Source organism: Thermochaetoides thermophila, assembly GCF_000221225.1.
Source record: "Thermochaetoides thermophila DSM 1495 unplaced genomic scaffold scf7180000011816, whole genome shotgun sequence".
Taxonomy (NCBI): Eukaryota; Fungi; Ascomycota; class Sordariomycetes; order Sordariales; family Chaetomiaceae; genus Thermochaetoides; species Thermochaetoides thermophila.
This window is the reverse complement of record NW_006383032.1, coordinates 1,950,693-1,977,473: the sequence shown is the minus strand read 5'-3', so window position 1 is coordinate 1,977,473 and position 26,781 is coordinate 1,950,693. Positions and strand designations below refer to the sequence as shown.

Below are 26,781 nucleotides of genomic sequence, written 5' to 3'. Positions count from 1 at the left end.
GCATCACCAACCTTACTTGACTTGACAGCATACAGTTGTGCCCATGGTTGTATGTAGGCACATCGTAGATCTTGCTATTTGCCACAGCACTGCTACGCGGTCACGAGCGACCTTCATGCTTTCTCAGGTCTTCCTTCTGTCCCTCAACCCATCGTCCACTCTTACCCCCTTCCTTCAGTACAACCCTTAAATCCCCAATCACCATCCCCTTGTCAACCGCCTTGCACATGTCATAGATAGTCAGCGCTGCTGCGCTAGCGGCCGTCAGCGCTTCCATCTCGACACCCGTCTTGCCATCACAAGACACAGCCGCCGACACCTCAATCTCCCCGCCTTTATTCCTCTTCCCATCCTCCCCTTCAATCCCGCCATCTGCAGGATCCCTAACCTCAAACCCAATCTCCACATGCGTAATCATAATCGGATGACAGAGCGGGATCAAATCAGGCGTCCTCTTCGCCGCCATGATCCCCGCGATACGTGCCACGCCGAGGACATCGCCCTTCTTGAGGGCATTGGCGCGCACCAGGCGTAGAGCAGTCACATCGGAGAAGCATACGACACATTTTGCAACTGCAGTGCGCTTGGTAGGCTGCTTGTCGGATATGCTGACCATGTGGGCTTCGCCGGTTGTGGTGAGGTGGGTTAGGCGGGGGGCATTGAGGTCATCATTGGTATTGTCGGATTGACGGCAGTGAGGGATTGAGGAGAAGAAACGGACTTGACGATGGTAGCTTGGAGAAGTGGCCCTTCCGGGCCATGGGAGGGGAGAAGACTGTCTATGAGCGGGCGCCCAACTTGAAGTGAGGCCGATGGGATGCCATGTTGTCTGGGAACGAGCTTGGGATGGGGAATCTATGTAGGACATTACATTTTAGCTATACTGTCCAGATATGATTATGACGCGAGCAATCGCTTTATATGACAAGACATCAATGCCAGCTAATCCATATTCCTTGAACCAAACCGCTGCCCGTACCCTGAGAAAGACACCTAAACGCCGTTCACGTGCAACGTAAATGACAGATATAAAAAAAATTTAGAGGGACAAGGGAGATGGCCATCACCCACCGATCAAGATCATAGGCCGGTTTTTCATGTGTTCCAGTTCGCCAATTCCAGCGTGCTTCGGTTTTTTGCGTTTGACAGCCATGCCGATAACATCAAGCAGCTCCTCAGCATTCGGCACCACGACTCCTTCCGAGGAGCTCGCTCCCTTCTGCTCCATCACGACCTTCTGCAACGACTCCAGCGCCGCCTCATCGATTGGCTCCCCATTGTTTGCCTTGCGCAAAATATCCCGAAGCGACACCTCCGCATTCCCAAATAAACACACTTTCAAGTTCCCATCGCACGTAATCCGCAACCTGTTGCACGTCCCACAAAAGTTATGGGTCATGCTCGTGATGAACCCAATCTTGCCCTTAAATCCTGGCACGCGGTACGTCTTACTGGTGTCATTCTTGCGATCTGGAACCCTCTCCAGATCCGGGTGCCGCTCGCGGATCCTGTCCAGCATCTCCGTGTAACTGACCATCTTGCCCTGCGACCAGCGGTTGCCGTCGAAGGGCATGTACTCGATGAAGCGGACCTCGACGTCACGATTGCGGGTAAGCTCGACAAAGTCTAAGATCTCTCTGTCGTTCAGGCCGCGCATGACCACGCAGTTGATTTTGAATTTGAGGGGCGCACCGGCACGTTTGAGTTGAAAGATGCGGTCGATGGATTTTTGGACTGCTGCGAACCCGTTGCGGCGGGTCATGAGCTGGAATTGCCATGGGTCAAGTGTGTCCAGAGAGAGGTTGATGCCCGTTAACCCTGACTCGACCATGGCGTCCAGCTTGCGGTGCAGAGCTAGGCCATTGGTAGTCAGACACAGCTCACGCAGGCCGTGGGAGCGCAGAGAACCGAGTTGTTGCATCAGAGATACGATATCCGGCCTCACAGTCGGCTCGCCTCCTGTCAGCCGGATCTTGGTCACGCCCTGCTCGACGAAGAGAGAGGAGAGCATGACGATCTCCGGGGTGGTGAGCAGGTTGCGTTGCGGGGACAGTGGCACCCCTTCTTCAGGCATGCAGTACAGGCAGCGCAGATTGCAGCGCTCCGTGACCGAGATGCGGAGATAGTCATGCTGGCGATGGAAGGTGTCTGTCAAGAAGTCGGAGAAGGGTCGGGCATCGCGGATGCGCTCCATGCGAGAGGGCGTGGTGACTGGCCTGGGATTAGGCGATGCCGCCGGTAGGTCATCTTCCTGAGGCCGAATGATTTCTGGTAGAGGCTCTGAAACGGCAGGTTGGGCAGCTTGTGGAACCACCGCTACGGAGGCGATCCGTCTAATATTCAGGGAGCTGTGACTTGATGAGGAGGATCGCGGGAGAGGTGGTGATAATGGGAGCTGCTGCGATGCCCGGGCTGCTAACCGCACACAATGGGCGGCACGCCATATGGCTGATGCCATGACTGCTTTAACCGGTCTTAGATGTTGATGTTGGCAGAAACGATGCTGTGGCAAGGCATGTGGCAGAGTCGTCCCGTTGCGACTCGTCAGGGATGACAGATACGAATCGATTTTGTCGTTGGTGACATACACCTCATCCAACAATATGTCAGCCTGGATTTGAATCTATTGTTTAGCAGGCATGCATATCATACGCCCCCCACCAGATGGAGGTGGGTTGAAAATTACAAGCTGGCTCAACACCGATCTCGCATGTCTCCGCGGACTCGGCACGTTCCCTGGCCCGGTGAGAGGAGTGGGGTTCCAGCTTGGTCGGGGGCGACAAAACTCGGAGACCGGCGATAGCCCGCGGATAGCTAAGCAATTGCCAAGGCGGGGTCTAGAAGGGTGAGTGGGGTGCACATGGCTTGTGGGTTAGGGTTGTTTCGTGGGAGAGAGGCCATTCATGAGGCTTGCTACCTACCCACTGGTAGGTACCTGATATAGAAGAGGCTTTCTTTTTCATTCCGTGACCCCTGGTGTTTGTCGTTAACACACTGTTTAAAAGGTTCATTTTCAGCAAGAATTCACGATCTTGCTCATCTCCTCTGTTTGTCAGATTAACCCAACGGTGTGTATTTTGGCTATAATGCCTAAAGACGGAAATGACCGATCAAGAGGTGCACGAGAGAGGGAGATGGACATGGAATTTCCATCCAAAATGGTGTTGATCAAAGTAGGCATTCATCAGCTAGACATCTCAGCCATCTAGGCCGGAGAACTCACCTCTTCTTTATTTACATTTGCTTTAGAAGTCTGGAAATAGCAGCACATGTCGCTTTGGCAACAAACTTGGTCAAACAGGCAATCTGATTATCAAAGGCCAAAGGAATTGAGCTATTACTGAGTCCTTTCCCTAGGTAATTGCCCTGGCTCTTGTGCTCCGTTAGGGAAATCTCACTGAGACACATAAAAAAACACAACATGGGTGTTGGCGTTGCACTACGAAATCGAGCCTCAGTTGCTTGTTTCTGTTTCACTTGATCTCCGGGTCTTGGTTGTCCCGCAGCTCGACGAGAACCCAGAATACAGGGTTAGGGTTATACCCACGAGAAAGGCTAAGCTAGGCATCCTCGTTGTCTTGGCACCCGGGTGGTGTGGGGGGTTTGTTGCCAGTGTTTGCTTTCCGGATTGGAACTCGAAACCAAACAATGACAAGGGAGGAGCAGGAAGGCCCAAGCATCTATCGATACTGAAGCGTTCCAACATACCTGCCTATCTGAGTGAGGGTTGCTGCTTGCTTGCATCTTCCAAAGCTTCCGTCTTCGGATCTTTTGCCACCAAACCCCTCAAGTCTCCCTTAATCCTTGAAAACGCAGCCCGTGCTCGTATGCTCTCAGATAAGCTGCCGGGGCTTCTCCAGCTTGTCCTCTTCCAAAATGTTATTCTCTCCTTTAAGCAAATGTGAGCAGGCGAGGTGTTATCAAGCAAACAGGTCCTGGCGTCAACACTCGAGCCATGCTGACTGTCTATAGCCTCGCCACACGCTCTTCCCAGCCCTGACGGCAAGTATGTTGCCACTGTCTTCCCCGGCATCATTAATGTCCGCGCTGTCGCTGGCCTCAACGTGGTCAACGTCATCAAACTCGGCCACGACTTCTCTGGTCCCGTGATCAGCTTTCAGTGGTCCAAGTCCTCGCGTCTCCTACTCGTCGCCGATCCTGAGCGCATCCGCGTTGTTTCTGCCCTCGATGACAGCTTCAATGCCACTGTCCGAAACCACGTGTCTGCTGGCACTAAGCCGGCCGTAGTTGACTTTGGCGCCTCAGACTCGGAGATTTGTGTCGTCGCCCCATTCGGCTTGAAGTTCACCGTCTTTGATCTCAAGTCTTCCAGAGCCATCGAAATACCAAATCCTAAGGTCTTCTCCGCCTTGTCTGCTTCTACATGCTTCTCTTTCCGTCCAGAGACACGTCACCTTGCCTTGCTCACACGGTCCGCCGGTAAGGACATAGTGAGTATCCATTCCTTCCCCACGAGAGAACTGCTACGTTCCTGGTCTCCGGACACGGTTGATGCTCAGGGGCTAGCCTGGAGCCCTGATGGACGCTGGCTGGCCGTGTGGGATTCCGCCTCGCAGGGACATAGGATTGTCTTCTACACCCCTGATGGTCATGCCTTCAGGACGTGGGCCGGCCCTACCAATCCGCAGCCCGAAGACCAAGATTTTGCACTCGGTCCGGGTGTCAAGTCGCTCCAATTCTCTGCAGATTCCCGCTACGTTGCTATTGGCGACTTCAGCCGGTCTGTGTCTGTTCTAAGCGTGTCTTCCGTTACGGAGACCTTGCGCCTGCGTCACCCTAAAACGCTTGCTCCAACAGAAACTCTCCAGGTGAGTCGATCCGCCCATTACTACGCCCGTCTCGGTCTTGTCCCGTTGCCGTCTGCCGTCTGCCGCTAACCTTGTTTATGGGGTGGTGCTGTGCTGCAGGTTTGGCAGGAACAGATTGGCATCTCGCATGCAGGGCCAGCCATTCACACCTTTCTTCGTGCTACGCAGCCGATTTCTCCGGCCCCAAGTTCCCGGGACTCTCCAGAGCTGCTGTCGGGATGTTCCCTGATCGCCTTTGACCACTCATCGACTCTTGTAGCCACACGGCTGGACGACTGTCCAACCGCTCTCTGGATATGGGATGTGCAAGTTGCCGAATTGCGCGCTGTCCTCCTGTTCCATGGCAATGTGGCCAGCATCTCGTGGCATCCTCATGTTTCTGAGACATTACTCATCAGGTGCGACGGCGACCAATACGACGGCTCTGCCTTCGTGTGGGACCCCCTTTCGGAAGGGCCCCGGTTTGTCGACTTTGCTCAGCGCCTACCCGCTGCGAAGACATGTGGCAAGCAGCGTGTCCTATGGCTTGGAGCTCCTGACACCGACCCGGCCAATTCCTGTCCTTCGATCTTCTTCTCTGACACCCAAGTCTTTCTGCTGGCTTTCCTTGGCGACTCCGACCAAGGGCCCCCCCCATGGGGTGCTGACGGGCCGCCTAGCCCGACCTTTGCACCACCCGACCGCAGGCGAGTGGAATCGCCCCTCGAGCTCGTCCCGGCAGAGGATGAAAGCGATGATTATAACGAGGTGGAGGACACGTTCATACACAGACGATAACAAACCTGCAGCCAGCCAACCAACCTAGCAAACCGAATACTTTACGCTTGGTCTTTCTGCAGGAGAGAATAGATGGATGTCTTTGATTTGCGGCCGACCCGATGTTTGGCCCCCAGCATCTCAAACAATGTCCTGTCTCTACGGAAATCAAACATCAATGGCCTTACCTGAGCTCATTCGACTGTTGCCAGTTGAATGCATTCTTTTCAGTATCCCCTCCAAAGCCTTTTGTCATCAAGCTGCATGGTATGCACGTCCTGCTTCCCCTCCAACGGGCGATTCCGGGAAATTCTTTTCGAGCCCAGATAAGTTGATGGGACCGTCAGCAACGAGAGGAAGAGCACCCCGCAGGTCACAAGTCACAGGTGGCTTCCAAATGGCTCATTGCTTTTCTTTTGCTTCTTGCCCTTTTGGGAAAGGGAACCACCCAACATGACCGCTAGACCTGATCATCGATCTCGGGAAGATCGATCGATTTTTTCTATTGGCGGGGCCCGGTCTAACCCTGGTTCAGAGGGCCGACCGGACGACCGAACAAATGTCGATTCTGAGAGGCTTTTCATGGCTTGCTAACCCCCCCAGCATGGCCAACAGGGGAGTTTCGGCTTTCCTCTGCTATTCTTGGGCGCGGAAGTCTGGCTATCGTTCCGCTACGCTACGCTAGCTCTCCCGCCCACAATCCCGGATTCCGCAAGATGCCGCAGTTTTCGGTCCCCGCTGGACTTCAGCAAGCATATCTTCGAGCTAGCAAAAAGTAGCCATATTTACACTACAGTTGTGCCTACCCATCATCCTCATGCGCTTTCATGGAAACTTGCGGCCTTTTGTGTATTCGCAGGATGGTAGTAACTCTTCCTAGAATCTTCCTCATCAGGGAACGATGGGTTCGGGAGCCTCGGGAGCCCGCAGCGTTCACATCCTGGTTGCGGCGGTGAATAGCTGCCTATCCTGTTTTTTGACCGGCGGCCCCCGCTATGTGTGCTGTTGTCTTCGATGGTGTCCCTCGGTGCACGGCGGGAAGCGTGCTATCGAATCGTGGGGCGCTTTCAATCTCTCAGTCAAGCCTGGATGGTCGGTCCATGGCGTGCTGGCAAAGCTGTGCCTCACCCACTCGGCCGGTCCTCATCAGTGTGCCTTACCAGCCCTCTCTTGACATTGGCTCTGCTGGCTAGCAGGCCATGGCGTTTCGCATTGGACCCCTCACACGATAGCTCATCGCCAACCGAGAAAAGATGGCGCCCCAGTCTGCTCCTTGGCTTCTCCCGTTGGTTGAGCTTAGGACGGGACTAACGGAAAAAATACCGATACTACCCCGACTCGGGTCTGTGCCGTTCTTTGACTTATGTGTCGAAACAACACATCTGGCGTGTTCCATACGCTAGTACAACCGCCCCCCCCCAGATCTGGTGTCTGTTCCAAGCTCTCGGGCCGTAAGGTAGTATCATCTCCAGTTCTCCAGGAGACTGGATAACCAGGATGATCACCGCCTGGCCTGCCAGTTTGCCCCTCCTGGTGCATAGGTAATACACGCCCGGGAAGGGCCACCATTGCACGGCTGGAAAAGCCACGACAGTGTCGCTGAATCCCATCGCCCAATCTGGCTGTTTGCAGCTGTGGACTCGAGAAAGACACCGCGAAGGTGAAATATGACGAGAGGCCCAGGTTCCTGACCCCAGTTCCTCAGCCTTTCCCCTGAACAAGCTGTCCTATCCCATCTCACAGAAGGTTGTCAGCCATTATGGGCATCCCCCAGACTTGCCCTAGCTAGACTACCTGCCTGATGTGGATGCTTGGACTATGCCTTGATTATGGCATCAACTTTAACTTGTTCAGGAACCTCCTGCATTACTGACACCTGGTAGCGAATACCCCTTGTCTCAATAAGCTCTTGCTACTCTCTATGCCGCGAAAAATTTTTGCGCTGACTTGGTTTAGGGTCTCTTTCTGCTTCAACCTCAAACTCTTCTCAGCAACACGCTCATTCTCTTGTAAAACGAGTGTTTGTTGTCTATCTTCTTGTTTCTACTTCCTGCGTGACTTCTCGGTGGTTAGTTGGTCGTACATTGGCAACAGCATCGCCAGCAAGCGATGAAGACACATCGAAACCAACCGGCCCGAGAGCTGCAGCCGTTCACGGTAGAGCCTGGGAGCGAGACGGGGTTGTACTATATCACAGTTGCTAATGTGCGTTGCGGGATCTGTTCGCGCCCAAGGAAGGGTTGTCTGCTGACAAATGATGTACTAGCTTTCTCACAACACCACATGGAGAGACCTGAGAGCTTTTGCCGAACAAGTTTGCGAAGTGGACCATGCCGAGGTCTATCCACCAACGTCGGGTTTTGTTCGCGTTAGAGGGCTGGCCAATTTTGAAAAGGCACTTAGTATGTCATAACGGTCAATTTTATACACCTGCCGGTTCTAACGTTGAGCCATAGAACATCTGGATGGAAACACGCTTGACTTTCGCGCTCTCCAGGCGGATGGCAGAAACCGGGACCAGCCAACTGTTGTAAAGTTGCCACTGACTGATTACCACGCACAGAGACTTTTACGAGGAGAAAGGGGAGGTAGAATAGTTAGCTATCCTAGCTCTCCGCCCGCTGAGCCCAATGTTCAAGCTCAGCAACAACCGTCGCGGGCGGCTGGTCTTGCTATGAGTGCTAATCCGTACCCAGAACACCCAGCAAGTCCTATGTCGCCATACAACATGGCTCGGCCTGCAGAGACGCAATGGGGATACCCGGTATCTCCTACCTACCTGGCTGACCAGAGATACCAAGGAACTGTCGCGAGCAATACCACTATGCCCCATCCTATGCCATTTCAAGCATCGACCGACCCAACTCAAACATTCCCCCAGGTGGTGTCGAACCCGACGATGGCAGGTTTGCCACAACCTGCAGGATACCCGGGTCCTCCGCCCGCACCAGGCACAGCTCTAGGATTGAGTATCCCTTCATACCCTTACGGATCGGCAGTACCTTATTATCCACTGACCCCTGGATATATGGTCGGTAGTGGACAAGCATACGGATACGGGAACATGTCAGCTCCCTGGGGAGCTCCTGACTCAGCTACATCACCTGTGCTAACCCTCCAACCTGGCCAGCAGCTGATAGGTTACCCTCCAAGCGGTCCTATGGGAGAGGTAGTTACGATCGAGCAGCGCAAGATCGTCATTCTTCACCTCGAGCGTGATAGTTTGACGGAGGAAACTGTCCGTCAACTGCTTGCTGAGCATGCCGGGATCGGAAGTGCTACATCCACTGCATCTGCCGGCGAAGGCGAAGATATAGAAAAGATTGAGATCCCTATCAACAAGGATGGCCGCGCGAGGGGTACTTCTCTGGTTACTTTCCGGACTGCTGAGCTGGCGTTCAAGGCAATTGCCGCGCTGGATGGACGACAAATCGGCTCTGGCAGCAGCGGGGGCAGACGCCTTGCGGCACGGCTGGCTAGTGAGGGTGTTTCGACCGGCAAGGGCTTTGGAGATCGTCTGGGATATCGGGTTGGTGGTGGTAGGGGAGGTGGGAAGGCCGGTAGCAGTGCTGTTGGCACTGCGCTGGGGTCACATGCTGGGGGAGGGCTAACTGTTGCTGGGGGAACTGGTGAAACAGGCCGGCAAACCCGCTTATCAACAGCAAAATCTCCTGGTCGACGTCCGTCTGCAGCATCGCCATCCCCAGCTTCGTCATCGGATGTGGCTAGCCTAAGCGCGAGCGTGGCACAGCTTTCGCTGGGTGGACTGCCTCCAGCTGTTGTTGTCACTCAAGCATCCACCTTGGAATCTGCGTCAGCATCTGAATCTGCGTCTGCGTCGGTTTCAGTGTCTGGGTCTGTTGAGACTGCCGCAGAGATGAGTGGAGGAGCTGAGGGGGCTACGACTCGGGAAAAACCAGTTATTGTGGACGGAAGTGCTGGGGGTAGGTGGAATAAGGTAAAGAAAGAGGTTGTTCGTACGCCATGGTGATCAAATGGGAGGATTGAAACATTAGAGGTATTGAGAGTCTGAAGAAATGCATTGTGTGGCGTTGTTTTGGAGTGTTGTGGTATCAAAGTTGATGTTTGTGCTGTTTACATTCAGGGGTTGGAGGGTCAGGGGTACGAACATATAGAAGCATACGATCCCGGGGATGGAGAGACTTCATAGGGCTCGGGGTGGTCTAGATAAAATCTGGCTGCTGTTTCGGGGTAGAGGGGCGTTCTTAGAGGGGAGCTGATCTCATCGCATATATGTCCGATGTATGCAATATAGTGTTTCTTGTTTCAGTGGGTTGGGTTGGGGCTTGAGAGTTGCCAAATTCTTCGAAGGAGGCCATGAGGATAAGGTACCTATCAAGATCCAGGATGTGTTGAGGGAAAGTAATGGCAGAGAATAATAGCGTTAGTATACATAGGGTATAATAGGGAGGAGAAGGCGTTTCTTTGGTGTGGCAGTCGGGTATGAACTCAGATTTGTTTGTGCAGGTGGTATCACAGTGGAAAATCTTTGAACTTACAATGGTGACTTGCATCGACGCTCTATTGTGATAGTATTCGATTGAAAACCACTGGGATTCAAAGTCTTAGTGGACCAAAATATCAATGGGAATACAGTCCAAGGAACGGTAGAAGATAAAAGCCATAAGCAGATAGGGAGCAGCACTCCCACCCCATACAAAATTCATTTGGTCCCGAGGTCCGAACAATCAACGAAGGGCGTGTAGCTCATTTGGTAGAGCGCTCGCTTAGCATCTCCTAGGGATTATCTCTTGGATCCTCTAATGCGAGAGGTACTGGGTTCGATTCCCAGCTCGTCCAAAGGTCTTGTGCAATAAGAAGGTGGTTTCATTTTTCATGTTTTCAGAGTGCGAAAAATTTTATTTGGACGGGGCAGTGGGGTGCTTGGATTGGACTTAGTGTTTGTGTGGGTCTTGTTTCACAAAGTTAGGGTTGGGGCTGGGGGCGTACATGTAATAGCGAATATACCTTCACGATAAATGTCATCAGGGGGAGGGGAGATGATCTTTGGGCCAGAGTAGCCACTAGAAAGGAATGAATCTAGTATATAGATCAGCGAGAGGAAAGGGATAGAAATGTTCATATCACTTTCCTCCTCTCTAACACATTTCCGTCCCTAATCCCAACCCCTTCCCTTTCTGTCCTAGCCACAAGCCTGCTACACTGGCACCTGAAACTCCTCAGTTCTGCCCCTCAATATGTTTAGTCTGCTTCCTCGCCAAATCCTTCTCAACCTTCACCCTTTCCATCTCCCTGCTCATTAGCCTTCTCTCGGCAGTCCATCTTTCTTTGCAGCCAGTTTTCCCGTTTCCTCACGCGCAGTGTATAAGGCAAGGGTGTGCTCGGTACGTTCGGCATGTTCTTTTGTTGGCGCTTTTATTCTGCTTGGGCGTGTTTTAGGCGGGCACGCTCGGGTTCGATATGGGCTTTATGAAGGCGGTGTTCGAGTTAGAAGAGATCTTTTGAATGTGAGGAGCCCGGGGAGGGGGGGCAAAGCTGTGTGGCTGAAGTTAGGGGAAACGGCGTTGGTTCTTGAGACGGAAATACTGATGGATCTTGGAGAGATGGGTGAGCGGGTTGAGAGAGGTGAAGAGGGGCGTTTTGTTGTTTGAGAAACTGGAATTGATTCTTGTTTGGTCAAGTGTCTCTGACTGCGCTTCGGAGAGGGTTCTTTCTTGATAGAGGCTATATCTGTCCCAGAGGAATCGCTCTCTGAGTCGCTGACATCTATGTCCAGGAGTGTGAAAGCCATTGGGACGAAGGCAACGATCGTCTTAGCTACAGTTCCTAGAGCGTTAGTAAGCATGTTGTAGAATCCTCCTCTCGCTGCATTTGCCAGTCCAGGTTCCTTCTGAAAGGCATACTCTTGCTTGCGCGTCGCCACTGATAACGCCCTTAGCTCTTTATAAAGACCAGAGGGGGACACTCCCGTCGCTTTATTGCTATCTCTTCGACATTTAAGGGCAATGTTCAGTCACCCAGGCTCTTAGATGCCATCCAGCAAAGGAGATCGCGATAAGCACTCCGCCTTGCGAATCAGGCACTCCCACTCCCACTCCCTCTGCTCCCTCTGCTCCATGTCCATGACGACAATAACGATGCTGATGATGGTAAAGAGAGTTTATGCATAGTTAATCCCTCCTCCAAAGTCCTCAGATGCATCTCAACCTCCCTTTCATCGCTCCGGCTCGACCCTTCCTCTGCCAATGATGCGGAAGGTATAGAAGGCAGCTTGATCTCTTTCCATCCCTGGTTAGGACTTTCAACATTGCCTCATTCTCTGCGGCTTTCTCTTTTACTGGTCGAGACTGACTGGGGACTGGGCGGTATGGTTCCCACGTGACGGGGCCTACCAACCTTGGTGTCAGGGTTGGGGAGTGAGGAAGTGGTCAACGTTTTTGAAGAAACCGTTCTGGTTTTGTAACCCCCAGACTTCTCCTTACTTGCCTATATCGTTGTTGCTACGGAAGAGAAGGGGATGAAGTCAATCAGGAGTCAGGCATCTTAGAACGTTGACTGGAAGAGTGCGGCGAGGTAGGAACTGGTATTTGTCTGGTGAGAGGGAGCCAGGACAAAGGTCGGTCTACCAGATTAGGAGGAGGGGTTTGAGGGGTTCTAGTCGGGACATTACGATTCTGAGATACACCAGTAGTGCCCCTGTCCAAGGAACGCTCTCGGATCATATTTATGATTGTTTAACTAGAAGGGTAGTCTGAGATGCAACTCGAAAATGGAACCCCTCAAGAGACAAAGCTATGTTGTCAACAAACTGCTGAGCAAGGCCACACAATGGCAAGCAATAACTACCTGACCTACTTTCGATTTTGCGGCCCAGGGACACCAACTTGGGGACAACTCGCGACCCACCAACCTTATCTGACCGTTGACGTCATCGTCAGGAAATCTATCATGCTTAGATCACGACTCAGCACACCATCGCTGCGTTCTGCACCTGTTCTTACTATCAAGAGCATTATCAATTCCATCGCCTCATGCTCAGCCAGGTAGTCAACGCAAACTACCAAGAGTCAATATTGGTATAATACAGCCTACAACCTATCCCCCTACAATGGTATACTTGTACAAGGATCCAACCTAACACAGTTTAACTCCCTCCAATTTGGGGGTCTCATCGCCTCATCTCTCCATTTTGTCGTGGGGTAACTAACCCATGTTTGCACCAAACCAATGCCAATCCATGCGTAAAAAAACACGTTCCAAGTTATCCTGTCGCCTTCCAAGACCGAGGCGCCAGTCCGTTCCTTTGCAAACCAAACACCAGAAAATTCCAAGCAACTTTTTTTTATCGCATCATGTCGTATCCCATAAAAAGCGGTTTACTGCATGGTCTTCAAGAAACCATCCAGATCGAAGCTTTCCTCGTACTGTGCATTATCCCACAACTCGCCCAGGCCCTCTAGCCAGGCAGCCTTCTTACCCGGCCGCCTGACATCGCCCGTCTCGATATCAACCATATCCTCTTCGCGGCCCTCGATGCTCTCCTTATTATCCGTGATCAAGCTCGGGCCGGATTCACCCAGGTTGAACAGATCCAGGATCTGGTCCGTGTCCATGGTAGCCAAACCCGCATTCTGCTGGTTGACGACGGTGCTAGCGACGTCAATCTTGAAGCGCTGCAGGCTAAGGATTTTCTCCTCGAGCGTACCGCGCGTGATGATGCGGTACACGTTGACTACCTTCTTTTGTCCGATACGGTGAGCGCGGTCCATGGCCTGCAGATCCTTCTGCGGGTTCCAGTCGTGCTCGACAAAGATGACTGTGTCGGCACCTGTCAGGTTTAAGCCGAGACCACCGACGCTGGTCGTCAGCAGGAGGACGTCGTATGAAGGATCGCTGTTGAACTTATTGACAATGTCTTGGCGCTTATTGGCCTCCACGGAGCCATCCAGCCGCAGGTACGATACCGACGGCAACATCTGCTTGAGCACCGTGTTCTGTACCATATCGAGCATTTCCTTCATCTGACAGAAGATCAGCGCCCGGTGAGGCTTGATGGGCGTGTACAGAGGGTCGGAAGACTCCTGGCCTTCCACGCCGATACCGCAATCGACAAGAAGATCGCGCAAGGCGCCAAGCTTGGGGGCATGAATCGGGTCTTCCAGCGTCGTTCCGTGCTTAGCCAGATACTTCTGCGTGTCCTCGTACGCCTTGTGACCTGGCTTCATGACAAGCGCCGGCGAGTTGCAGAGCTTGCGCATGTACTGCAGAGCCTGGAAGATGTGCTGTTTGGCCTCCTTGTCGTCTCTACCGGCAGTTTCCGTGATCTTCTTGCCTTCCCTCTTGGTGAAGTCCTCGAACAACTTGCGCTGCAGGTCGCTGAGATCGCAGTAATAGTTCTGGAGAATCTTTGGCGGCAAGTCGTTGAGCACTTCTTCCTTGAGACGACGCAGCAAGAACGGCAGCACCTGCTTGTGCAGAGCCTCAATAGCCAGCGCACCCGCTTCTTGTTCCTTCGAGGATGCCTTGCTATAGCGGCTATTGGCGATCGGCTTGGCAAACCGGTCAAGGAACACCTTTTCGGCGCCCAAGAAGCCGGGCATCAAGAAATCGAATAGGGACCAGAGTTCAAGCACGTTGTTCTGGATTGGCGTGCCTGTGAGAATCAAACGATGGTTGCTAGTGAGCCTCTTGACTGCGAGGGTAATTTTGGCCTTTGGATTCTTGATCAGATGGCCTTCGTCCAGCACACAGTAATTCCAATTGTACTTCTCGATTACATCAATATCGTTGCGGCAGACATCGTACGAAGTGATGACGATGTCGGTCTTGTCCAGGGAGTCCTTCATGGCACGCCGCTCGGCCGGAGAGCCTACGTACGCTGTCACGGTAAGGAAAGGAGCATATGTCTTAATCTCCTGTTGCCAGTGACCGGATAATGTCGGCGGGCAGATGATAAGGGACGGCAGCTTTCTAACCTCGGGAGCGCCAGTCCTGGCAAACTCTTCGGCACGCTGATGATGATCACTTGCCACGATGCAGATCGTCTGGAGGGTCTTGCCGAGACCCATGTCGTCGCAGAGGATACCATGCAGGTGGTACTTGTTGAGGAAAGCAAGCCAGTTGACACCTTCCTGCTGGTATGAGCGGAGCTCAGCCTTGATGGCAACGGGGATCTTGAACGGCTCAATCTTCTTCGGATCCAGGAGCTGAGCGATGAATGTGCGCTCGCGGTCACGGCCCTTCAACAACTCCTCAGAAAGACCCGGAGGATCCGGAATACCAGCCTCAAGCGGGACTAGCTTCACGAGAGTAGCAAATGATGTCGTGGCTATCAGGCGAATCTGGTTGTCGGAATCACTCATGCGACCCAGCACGGGCACGATGAGGAAGATGACATAAGGAAGGATAGCATCGCCCATTACAGCGATGAGATGGTAAATGACCTCGATGGCACCCTGACGGAAGCTGAGATCAAGTGGGTTGTTGATCGACGGCAACACCTTCTCGACCAAAGCAGTCATACCATCCACAGTAATGACGCTGCAGATCGTCGCCATGCATTTAGCAGCCATATACCGGAATACAGACAGATCGGAGCGAAGGGCCTTGATGACCAAAGGAACCTGCTGCATGACAAACGGATGGAGGGCTGGGTGCAGTGTCGGCGTCATCGTGCGTATCACGGACATGGCATCGACGATCTCCTGACCAAACGCGTTCTCCGGGTCGCGGGCTTCGGGCGGCAGATCGCCAGAAAAGGCCCTAACCAAAGGCTCTTCCATAAAAGTCCGCAAAGTCGGAACGCGCTCGAGGAGCTCGGCGCCGAAGTTCTTGGACAAGATCTCAAGTGCTTCCTTGGCACCACGGCGGGTGATGCGGGCGGCCTTTGCCTCGCGCGCGTACTTGACTGCATCAGGATGGTCGACCCTATCCTCTTCCTTCTGCATCGACAAAATAACATTGGTTTTGTGGGCATGGATGGGGAACTCGGGTGTCTCGGCCACCTCAACACAAGAAAACTTGACCAAGTTCGCCACAACTTTCTCGGCGGGACCACGGCGGCCAGATTCCGTGAAGAGCTGCACCAAACGTGCGATCGTAGCGGCCGATCGGCTCTGCAACTCCTGGTTTTCCTCGGTCTTGATGCTGTCCATAATGGCCTTAATAAGAGGACTAGGCTTCTTCGGAAGCACCTTCATGGCGACCAAGGCACAGGCTGCGGCAGCCTTGATGCGGGCATCGCGAGCTTCCTTGGCCGCCTTAGCCTCCTCAATGACCTCAACTGTCTGCTCCCGGGCTTCATTCAGCTGGGGCAGGGCAATCAACCGCTGGCCCGGCGCCATGAGTCTCTTAAGCCGCTCAAAGTCTTCGTTAACTACCTTCTCAGCATTTGCAATCGAGAAGGCGCCAGGACCGGCCTCGGGCTCGCCTTGAACGACGACAGCCAGCGTAGGCAACTTGCCTTGCGACACCTTGCCGTGGTCGCGGAAGAGGTTGATGAGCTGCTGTGACGCTGAGCGCACCCGCTGAACGTAGGTGACCAAGTCGCGGTAGTGCGACGGCCGTTCCAGGTCGATAATCTTCTGCAACGGCTCAATGAAGCGAGAAGCAACCTCAGGGGTGCTGCAGTTCTTCGCATACTCGTCGATGACCATGGCAGCGGCCAGCTGGGTAGACGCATATGGCGAAGAAAGCGCCTGAAGAACAGCAGTATCGTACGATGCCAGACGTGGCGTAGGAATAAAGGACATGATGAGACCCATTGCTTTGGCAGCCGAGATACGGGAACGAATCAAGACATCAACACCGACCAGGTCGACTTCGCCCTGGATCATGTGGCCGTCGACATCGTGGGTATGCGTGGACGGAGCGACGTCCTCAGCCTTGGTCGACTTACGTCGCCTCTTCGTCGCCCTTTCGCCCTCAGGTGGCGACGACCGTCGGCTGTTGGTTTGGGAAGCTCCAGGAAGCGAGTAGGTTCCGCCCGATGGCTTCTGGAAGAGAGCAGGGTTCATGGGAATGGGATGGCGGGGAACACCAATGGGATGGAGGGCCAACTGCATCATGGGCTCTGCATGAGCCTCAAACTCGTCGGCCAAGATGGCAGGGTCCCTGGCAGCAAGTCTGCGGACGAGGGTCGTCCACAGCTCGAGGGACATGTTGAGGGTATCCTGGTCCCGTTCGACAATGATATTCTGGAAAATGAGACGAAGGATCCTCCCATTGAGCCATCCCTGGGATGTCTCGCCTCCGAGATTGGCAAAAGTCATAAGGGCCTTAAGGACAGCAAGCCGTACCGAAGTGATGGTATGGCGCAGGAAGGGGTACAGCCGGGGAACGAGGAGAGTGAAGGACCTCTCCTCATCTTGCGATGCGGAGACTTTCATAGCTTCCAAGACTTCAGGGAAGCTGCAGAGCGTGGCGAGCAAGTCCATAATCTTGCCCGTGGACGCGCTGAGGTCATCACCAAGATTGGAGAGACTCTCCCAGACGATGTTGATCAAGCTGTCGAGGGCTGAACGCCGCATCATGACGAACTCCTTGGCCATCGGGATCAGCGTCGCCGCGCTGACAGAGCGGACATCGTCGTCGATGTCGCCAAGGCCCTGCATGACGCAGCGGACAACGCCGTCGATCATGTCTCCGTCTTGGAGCAAGAGGTCTTTGCGCACAGCAACGACGTACCTCAAGCCAACCATGCCACCGTGGCAAACAGCCCACATGTTTTGCTCCGACGGAAGATCTTCCTGGGTCACCATACAGTACAGCAGGCGGTAAATGGCGTGAACGGACTCTACGGAGATGTGGCGGAGGACTGCACCAAGGGTTTGACCAACGGTCTCCCTGATGGGAGCAACAGACGTGTCGGAGCTGTAGTCGGTGAACTTGTCGAGCATCAGCACGCAGAGAAGACGGTAGGCCAAATCGTCGAGCCATTGGCGGTTGAGGTCGTTGTTCTCCTTGCGTGTCTTGCCCCTGCGCCGGCCAGCACCAGCGCCGTGGACCCGGATGACTTCTCTCAGACCCATGGCTGCACCGTGGCGGGTCTCCCACTGGGGATCAAACAGATCGACCTTGAGGAACTCGCAAAGCCGCTCGAATGGCCACTCAGCGCCCTCAAGGCTGTCATCAGCCTCGATTTCCGACTTGATCGGGAGCACCGGGCCCTTGAATTCTGAGACTATCTTGGTGTCTTCTTCTGTGTTTTCGGGCCTGTCAAGACTAAAGTATTCGGCTAGCTTGTTCTTCTTGGAGTCGGCGTCGGGCATAGGGGTATCTTCGCCAAATGCATCGGAGCCTGCTGTCGTTGAGCGGCGAAGTGAAAGATCACCAAACCCGCTCTTTCCTTGGGCAGCCTTCTGGGCTTCCCTCTTCCTCTTGCGCTTGAGCACGTTGAGTTGACGGGCGCTCATCTTGCTCTCATCGATAGCCTGGCTCTGGTTGTCATTGCTTGCGCCGTCCTGCCGGCCTACTCCGTTCGCGCCAGCGGCATCGTTCGGCGTGATCGGACTAGCAATCTGTTCAACCGGCATCTCCTCGTCTTCAAAGACACGTCCAAGCAACCCCAGCCGGCCATTCAGCGTTTTCTTCAAATGGGCCAGCCGCTTCTGGGGATCCAGGGCTGCAAGATTGTAATCGACAGGGCCGCCGCGGAGAAGGGGTCGTCCGTACTTGACAATCGTGGCGACATCCAGAGATTCGAGACGAAAGAAATTATCCTGCTCGAGGACATCCTTCTCCTCTTCTTTCTTCACTTCGAAAGAGCCGTTTGTAGGTTCCGGAGCAGCCTCGTCCTGGCCAGCATTGGGGTCGTAAAGCGGCGCATTTTCAATGATCTTGCCTATCGCCTTGGCAGCAGTTGTTCTGGTTTCCCAGTCCTTGTGGCGAAGGTAGGGAACGACTCTCGAAAGGAGATTGAATAACTCTTCGGGATGCTGTTTTTGCCAGTCGGCAAGCTGATTGACGGCTGTGTCCCGTATTAATCGGGTACTCCCCGTTTCGAGTATCCTAGGAAAACATGGTTAGTACCGAGCGAACAATCGAATTACTACCGGGAGCAGCTGAAATGATAGGCCACAAGGCTGATGATGCTGCTAGGCGTTGACCTCAGAAGCGGCAATGGGACACTCACGTAACGAGTCGATCAAGCCTGGACAGCGAGACGTTGGTTAGTCTGGCCTCGAGCGTTTTAGCATTATTCAGGCCACCCTGGACCTTGTCAGGACGCGCCAAGAAGTAACTCACCGAGTCGCCATTCTTGTTTCATATCAACAATTATCGGGAAGTTTAGTAAGAGATGGAGACCATGGCACTGCATCGTGGTCAGCTACCTCTGAACGACCTCGGATCACTTTTGATCTCATTATCAGATGTGAGAAAAGCCATGAGGAGCTTCCGAAGGAGACAAAGAGACTTGACGCTAGCAACCCGGCACCAAGGAAAGCTCGGGAGCCAGAGCTAATCTGATTGGTTGATCGGGCGGGCCAAGATCGATGCTTTGCAGATGCGAAAAGGAACCGACTTGGCAACGGATCCACCATCTCAGATCTGCCGGCTGAGTTGCACCAGCATCTAAGGGTCCCACGATTCAGGTCTGCACCAAATAAAGCAGACCAACAGACATGGTGGCTGACAAAACGCCAACAACAGACAGATCGATCATCTTGGGAGGGTAAAATGTCGAGATATAAAAAAAATTCCGAAAAGGCGAAAGCAAGATAACAGCGCTGTGAACAGCTGCTAAGCGGGGATGAAAGTGGGAATGCAACGCACCTGTACCCGGCCGCAGTCGTTTCGGAAGAGCTTATTTAAGTCGTCAGAGTTTAGGTTGACAGGTTGTTTGATATGTTAAAAACGCTGCCTGCATGCTGCAGAAAGTATCAGTCAAGGTGTTTGTTACTTAAAGCAACTAAGAAAAAATTGATTGAGGAAACATTAAGAATCGACTTAGATGCTCTTCCATTCAAGCGACCAACGAGTTTTTTTTTCTGGACGAAAGGGACGAAATCGAAGCATGCTGGTGATGCAGCTAACTGTAATACATACCGTATAAGGGAAAGGTATGGTAAACGTTGACCGGTCGGTGGGCCACTGGCACGAAATGCAAGGTGTGGCGCGCAGACCTGGCAAAAAGAGGCCGGGACCAAATCCACTTGCCACGGCGCGTCGGAGTGCAGCAAGAGAATGTGGCCTCCGTCGGCTGTGGCAGCAGATGTGGCAGCGAGTCCAAGTCCGGTCAGTGTGACAGACTGGCCGGGTGTGGGCGGGGTGGGTGAAATCGAAATGGGTAAAGGCGGAGAGAGGGTGCAAGTCAGTTGCAGGCAGTCCAGGTCGCCAGGTGCAGGCAGTGGGAGGTTCGGGAGCGGAGGGCAGTCGCCTGTCTATAAAGAATATTGGTTTAAATTTATAGACAACGGGCGCTCCCAACGCTCCTTCCCGGGGCCTTGCGCATTTTAGCGCCATTCTTACACCCCTGCCCCTGTCCCATGCGCCTCCCTAGCCAGTGTCCCGTGCACGCGTGCCGAGCCAAGATCACGGCGGGCGACGAGAAAACAGCAAATGAATGAAAGTTTACTGGCAGGAAAGGCCAATGGGCTGCATCTCAACCACGACTGCCACTACAAGGACTCCGGAGTTGGCGTCCAACCTCATCATTGGACATAGACGTACATTCATCCATCTGTGCAGACGAAGCTCTTTCTGGCAGTGCCGTGCTACAACACCAACAACAGTTGTTCTTTTTACCCATATTCTCTTTCTAACGCGCGAGCCAACATCCCATCTAGTACTCTATCCATTACCCACCCCTCTGACATCAAACAGCTGTCTGCGGGGTCAGAACTACCATTGCGGGACGCGTCTCCCACTTTCTCCGTTGTCCACTACTGGGTATGTACAAAAAGTACACGACGTGACGACAGCCTCTACGGATGTATGGATCACTGAGCGTATTGAAACGTGTCCCATATCATCCGTACGGGTAGCTTGGCCAGCCGAGCCTCACATTTCAGGCGTCATACGTCCAGCCATTGGAAATAGGCTCAGCACCGATGCGGGCTGCCGGCTGAGCTGCACCGACGCAAGTGATTGTGATTTGAGGCCGGCTGCATGCGATGATGAGCAATACCGTAGTGGTTGGAACTGAGAAGCTAGATGCCCTTCCCGGTGTACCGGTATGGTCTCTGCGGACAACAGACCTGCGCTCCTACACTACAGCGATGCACTGCAGCAGTACAGCCCGCCCGCGTTTTGCAATCCTGCATCCCAAAACCAAAGCCTATCGGAGATGTCAGACGGAGGGCGGGTGATTCATTCGCCTCCGTCCTCCCTTGCTGTACCCTCTGTAAGCCGAAAGCAGTGCGCCTGATGTATTCCTGCCCGATAGCATATATCGACAAGACCTGGGCGTACCAGACTTGATCTTGATGTAACCATAGAGCCAAGTTTTCCAGCCTTGTCATGTCCTCGATGGTTGCCGCAAGATGGACATGATAAAAAAAAAAAGAAAAGGAAGCTATCTGGACAAAAGCAAATAACTGCCCTACGCATCCGGTCTGGAAGCAGCCCTGTTGAAACAAAGACGCGGTCTTACTGGCCTGGGGACCGGTTGTCCGCGAGGTGGAGGACAGCAGGACAGCAAAACGTTTGTCGCATGCCGGAATTCCAGCTTTTCATCCACACCCACATGATCGCAATCCTCCTATTCTGTCTGTGCCGCAGACTGTGACTCTGAGAGTGTCGCCAACAGATCCGCAGTGTGTGAATCGAGATTCCAACTGTTCTGTGAGCCGTGAGTCTACCAGGTAGAAAGGGTCAGTGCTGTCATGGCCAAACGGGTGGTTGCATGGCCAATTCTACTTTGATCAAGGAGCACGTTGACACGGGTTGGGCAGGAGATGCGGTGCTCCCCAGTCTCCACCACCATTTCACACACGCATACACACACAGCCGGATGACATGGATGCAAAGTCGATGGCAGCAGCGCCGCAGGGACTAGAGTTTTATGGAGTGGGATTTAATCACGTGACATTTTGGCCAGCCGCGCCGGCGCGGGGGCCCTGTAGAGTCCCACTGATGGCGCGACATGGAACGCGTTCGGGTCCAGCACTAGTCGCACACCGCGATTTTGTCCCCTCCGCAGCGACCCTGCATCGCGGCCTTCTTGTCATTGAGGACGGAAATCATGGTTGAGAGCGATTATCGAGAATTTCAGACCCACAAAAACTATTTTCAGTACATCTGAGTGCAGAATTCCAGTGTGAGACCGACCGTCCCTTCGGTCATTATTTTTCCTTCCCCCTGCTTTCCCACTTTTATTGTTTTTTCTCCCCCTTCTAGATTTGGCTGTCCAGCGGACGGCGCAACTAAAACTTCCACCATGCATATCAAGCAGATCATCATTCAGGGCTTTAAAAGGTGCGCGAAACTCACTGCCCACGACGTGTCCCTCCAACTGTCTTGTTGATGGTGGGGCGCTACCTCATGCTTATGGACCTCTAACTGACCCTTTACTCTTAGCTACAAGGATCAAACCGTCATTGAGCCCTTCTCCCCAGGGACTAATGTCATTGTTGGGCGCAATGGATCCGGAAAGAGCAACTTCTTCGCCGCTATCCGCTTCGTCCTTAGCGATGCCTACGTCAACCTGAGTCGCGAGGAGCGCCAAGCCCTCCTCCACGAGGGTTCGGGCTCGGCCGTCATGTCCGCCTATGTTGAGATCATCTTCGACAACAAAGATCGGCGCTTCAGCGAACCGGGAGACGAGGTCGTCATTCGCCGCACAATTGGCCCTCACAAGGACGAGTACTCGGTTGATAGAAAGGTCCAGAGCCGGGCCGATGTGATGAAGATCCTCGAGACCGCCGGCTTTGCCAAGGAGAACCCGTTTTACATTGTCCCTCAGGGTCGCATTGCCTCCATTACCAACATGAAGGAATCCGAGAGGCTCAACCTCCTCAAAGAGATTGCGGGCACCAACCTTTACGAAGATCGCCGACTCCAGTCCCTTAAGATCATGGAAGAAACCAATAGCAAGCGTGAGAAGATCGACGAGACGCTGGCGTACATCAATGAGCGCTTGAAGGAACTAGAGGAAGAGAAGAATGAACTTCGCGACTTCCAAGAGAAGGATAGAGAGCGCAGGTGTCTGGAGTATGCTCACTGGCACCGTCTCCAGCAGAGCAACCAGGAAGCCCTGGAGCAGCTGGAAGAGCAGAGACAGGGTGGCGCTGGCGCTACGGCGAAGGATCGCGCACAACTCCAGAAAGTGGAAAAGGAGCTTGCCACATTGAGCCAAAAGACCCATGAACTAAGGCAGAATCTGGATCTTTTGGCCGTCGAGCGTCGTCAGTTGGACGAGGACCGGAAAGACGCGGCCCGTGCCCGTGCGAAGGCTGAGCTAAAGGTCAAGAATTTGGATGAAACCCGGCACGCACGCGAGCTGGCTCAGAAGAAACAGGAGGAAGACCTGAAGGACGTTAGGCGGAGGATACAAGAGGCCGAGGCTGAGATTGCCAAGATCCTGCCTGAGTATGAGAAGTGGCAAAAGGAAGAGAACGACATCAGGCTACAACGCGACGCTGCGCTGGCTGGGAAAAAGAACTTGCTGACAAAGCAGACCCGGGCCTCACAGTTCAAGACTAAAGCCGAGCGCGATGCCTACCTCAGGCGGGAGATCGACGAAGCTACGGCATCACTCGGCCTACAAAAGGCCAACGCCATGGACGCAAAGGAACAAGTCAAGTCTGTGGAGACGTCGATCGCCCAGCTAGAGAAATCTATCGAAGATATCCGAAAGAAGATTGAGAACTACGGTGCCAACCGTGTCACGCTCGCCGAGCAGCTTGTCAAGGCCCAGGAGGCCCGCGAACAACTGCAGGAGGAGCGCAAGCGGTTGAGGAGAGAGGAGGACAAACTCAGCTCTGTGTTGTCCAACACGCGTGCCGAGAGGGAACAAGCTGAGTCCATCCTTGCACATGCCATGGACCAAGCGACAGCCAAGGGTCTGGCCTCCATCCGGAGATTGAAGCAGGAGCGCGATATTCCAGGAGCCTACGGCACGTTGGCTGAGCTGATGAGGGTGCCGGTAGATGCATATAAACTTCCTGTTGAACAGGTTGCGGGATCTAGTCTCTTCCACTACGTGGTCGACAACCAGCAGACGGCTTCACTTCTCGCAGACCATCTGTATAAGACGTACGGTGGTCGCCTCACCTTCATGCCTCTGGAGGAACTACGGCCGAAACAAGTCAAAATGCCCCGAGCTCATGATGCTCAACCGCTCATTAGCAAGATCGAGTATGATCCGAAGTTCGAGAAGGCCTTCCAGCAAGTCTTCGGCCGGACTATCGTCTGCCCGAACCTGGCCGTTGCTTCGCAATATGCTCGGACCCACGGCCTCGATGCCATTACGCCTGAGGGTGATACTACGAACAAGAGGGGGGCGATGACTGGTGGTTATGTCGACATGCGGAGGTCACGACTCGACGCAGTGCAAAGGGTCAGCGAGCTGCGCGATCTCTTCGAGAAGCAAATGCAGGACCTTGAGAAAATCAGAAAAGAGATAGAGGCCATTGACCAGAAGGTCACGCAAGCCACAAGCGAGGAGCACAAGCTCGAGCAGCAAAGGCAGCAGTTCGAGCAGAGTTTTGAGCCGCTCAAAATGGAGCTGCGCGCTAAGCAGGCACAGCTTGAGCGTGAGCGGCATCATTTGGAGACGGCTAAAGCACGGCAGGCCCAGGTAGAACAGAACCTTAAGGAGTTGGACCGCACCATCGCAGGTTACCAGGCCGAGCTCGCTCAGGACTTTAAGAAGGCTTTGACGGCTGCCGAGGAGCGTCAGTTGGAAGAATTTGATGCCGATGTGCATCGCTTATCACAGACGCTCAAGGAGGTAAGCAGTAAGAGGCTGGAATTCGAGGGCCGCAAGCGGATGCTTGAGGACCAGCTACGGGGCAACCTCCGGCCGCAAGAAGATCAGCTTCGTGGGCTGGCGTTTGAGAACGCATCGATCGGCGGCAGTGACAGCTATCAGGATGCGCAGAGAGAGCTCAAGAAGGTCCAGAGGGCTATGGCCGAGGTGGAGCAGCGGCTGCAGGAAGTTGACAAGATGGCCGAGCAGCTCAATAGGGACCTGGCGCAACTTGAGGCTCAGAAGGCCAACCTGGAGCAGGACCAGCAGGTGCTGCAGCAGCGCATTGAGCACTACCAGAAGAGGATGGAGAAGAGCATCCAGAGAAGGGCACAGCTCATTGCCCAGGGCGCTGAGTATGCGAAGAATATTCGCGACTTGGGTATCCTGCCTGAGGAGGCATTCGACAAGTATGAGAGAATGAAACCTGAGCAGGTGAGTTACCCATATCTTGTGTCTATCGTATCCAATTCTTCTAACTCTTATCACAACAGATTGAGGCAAGACTGCGCAAGGTCAATGAGGCGCTCAAGAAGTATAAGCACGTCAACAAGAAGGCGTTCGACCAATACAACAGCTTCACGGCACAACGTGAGCAGCTCTTGAAGCGGCGTGAGGAGCTCGACACGTCGCGCAAGTCCATCATGGAGCTGATTGAGCACCTCGACCGCGAGAAGGACGAGGCTATTGAGCGGACATTCAAGCAGGTGTCCAAGGAGTTTGCGACTATCTTTGAGAAGCTGGTGCCAGCCGGTCACGGCCGTCTGGTCATCCAACGGCGAGCCGACAAGAAGAAGAGGCGTGACAAGAATGCTGTTGGCGATGAGGAGTCGGACAGGGAGGAGGGGCCGACCTCGGGAGTGGACAGCTACACGGGCGTCGGCATCAGCGTGTCGTTTAACTCGAAGGTCGCGGACGAGCAACAGAAGATTCAGCAGCTCAGCGGTGGCCAGAAGAGTGAGTCCTTCGAATTTTATGGAGAATCTAGAAACAAAGTACTGACAAACACCACCAGGCTTGTGCGCGCTCTGCCTGATCTTCGCTCTTCAGGCGGCCGAGTCCAGCCCGTTTGTCATTTTCGACGAGGTCGACGCCAACCTGGACGCGCAGTACCGCACGGCAGTGGCCCAGCTGCTGCAGGAGATCTCGGCCGAGCAGGGCACACAGTTCATCTGCACGACGTTCCGGCCCGAGATTGTGCAGGTGGCCGACAAGTGCTATGGCGTCACATTCCACAACAAGACCAGCACCATCGACTGTGTGCCGACTGAGGATGCGCTGAACTTTGTCGAAGGCGGGGAGAAGAAATGAGTGTTCATTTGGGGGTAGACAAGGCTTGCTCGTTGTGTTATGTGCTATGGGTGGCTTTATATGTACTGCTGTTTTTGCTATCGCTATCTAAGTATTATTGCTCTGCTCTGCACTGATGGCAAGAGTCAGGAAAAGGTAGTGACGGCATATCCTGGGGAGTTGGACATGGCGGTCTGATAGGTACTTTAGTAGCTAGCTTCTGTTTCTTGCACCTTTGTAGAAGCAGTGAGGCGGTTGGGAATGGTAATTCGATGATTTTGACTTCAACGTTTGCGTTTTGTAAGTTTATGGAGTTTTGTCTAAGATCGTAGCAGCTGGGGGTGGTGTTACCATAAGGTGAAAGCTCAGGGGTTGCGAAGCACAGCACACAGTACGATTTGTGTACTTGCAGGGGGGGTGGTGTTGGGCACCTTAAGATACTCCCATTTTGTTCCAGGATGTCTTGAGATTGCACGACAGCCTTCCTTCTACTTCAGTGCTTCAGTACACCTTTATGCGTGATGTTATATTCACATGGTATCTCATATATTCTGAATAGGTCCTCCGAACGCTAGGGTAGGTAGTTAACCATGTCGCGGGTTGTCCGTGGATTCCATACTGTTCTTCCCCGCTCTGGTGGGGGATTCTAGAAGCTACCCCGCGGTCCCCACCATTGCTGTGGTCTGCCTGCCACCAGACAAAATGACGGGCTGACAGCCAGCCAGCCAGCCTCCACAGACCTCAAGTGGTCCTACGAGTACCTACAAGGACTTTCAAGGCAAATTAATTGCTGCCCTCCTTAACAGCATTCACCGTTTGGCTCGATACTACTTGAGCCTCTCGAGTCTGCACTACCTCAACTAGGCTGGACTCGATTCAACTCGACAGCATCGTCTGGCCTGTTATATCCGTATCATCGAACAACCTTGGCGAGACCCAAGTCCCAGGATACCATAACCCCCTTCAGGCTTCGTGTGATAATACAATCAGGCATATCAGGCATACAGCTGCGTT

At 53.6% G+C, this 26,781-nt stretch overlaps 5 protein-coding genes and 1 non-coding gene across 6 annotated transcripts; 4 read left to right on the top strand and 2 right to left on the bottom strand.

Annotated features, from left to right (window-relative positions):
- Positions 1 to 100: 100 nt before the first annotated feature.
- Positions 101 to 2,458, bottom strand: CTHT_0026250 (putative molybdenum cofactor biosynthesis protein; the record flags this gene model as incomplete). The annotated part of the gene is made up of 2 exons (XM_006693020.1): positions 101 to 855; positions 1,072 to 2,458. The coding sequence occupies 2 exons, from the start codon at positions 2,456 to 2,458 to the stop codon at positions 101 to 103; spliced, it is 2,142 nt and encodes a 713-aa protein (XP_006693083.1).
- A 1,418-nt stretch (positions 2,459 to 3,876) lies between these two features.
- CTHT_0026240 (uncharacterized protein) lies at positions 3,877 to 5,606 on the top strand (the record flags this gene model as incomplete). Its single annotated transcript, XM_006693019.1, has 3 exons — positions 3,877 to 3,901; positions 3,973 to 4,829; positions 4,929 to 5,606. 3 exons carry the CDS (start codon positions 3,877 to 3,879, stop codon positions 5,604 to 5,606), a joined length of 1,560 nt encoding a protein of 519 aa, XP_006693082.1.
- Positions 5,607 to 8,649: 3,043 nt separating this feature from the next.
- CTHT_0026230 (uncharacterized protein) lies at positions 8,650 to 9,319 on the top strand (the record flags this gene model as incomplete). The annotated part of the gene is made up of 2 exons (XM_006693018.1): positions 8,650 to 9,114; positions 9,224 to 9,319. The coding sequence occupies 2 exons, from the start codon at positions 8,650 to 8,652 to the stop codon at positions 9,317 to 9,319; spliced, it is 561 nt and encodes a 186-aa protein (XP_006693081.1).
- Positions 9,320 to 10,302: 983 nt separating this feature from the next.
- CTHT_0026220 lies at positions 10,303 to 10,406 on the top strand. The gene is made up of 2 exons: positions 10,303 to 10,341; positions 10,369 to 10,406. It is a non-coding gene; the product is annotated as a tRNA-Ala (tRNA).
- A 2,537-nt stretch (positions 10,407 to 12,943) lies between these two features.
- CTHT_0026210 (helicase-like protein) lies at positions 12,944 to 18,823 on the bottom strand (the record flags this gene model as incomplete). The annotated part of the gene is made up of 3 exons (XM_006693017.1): positions 12,944 to 18,575; positions 18,700 to 18,717; positions 18,813 to 18,823. The coding sequence occupies 3 exons, from the start codon at positions 18,821 to 18,823 to the stop codon at positions 12,944 to 12,946; spliced, it is 5,661 nt and encodes a 1,886-aa protein (XP_006693080.1).
- Positions 18,824 to 21,945: 3,122 nt separating this feature from the next.
- Positions 21,946 to 25,788, top strand: CTHT_0026200 (uncharacterized protein; the record flags this gene model as incomplete). The annotated part of the gene is made up of 4 exons (XM_006693016.1): positions 21,946 to 21,983; positions 22,086 to 24,912; positions 24,972 to 25,434; positions 25,493 to 25,788. The coding sequence occupies 4 exons, from the start codon at positions 21,946 to 21,948 to the stop codon at positions 25,786 to 25,788; spliced, it is 3,624 nt and encodes a 1,207-aa protein (XP_006693079.1).
- Between the last annotated feature and the right edge of the window lie 993 nt (positions 25,789 to 26,781).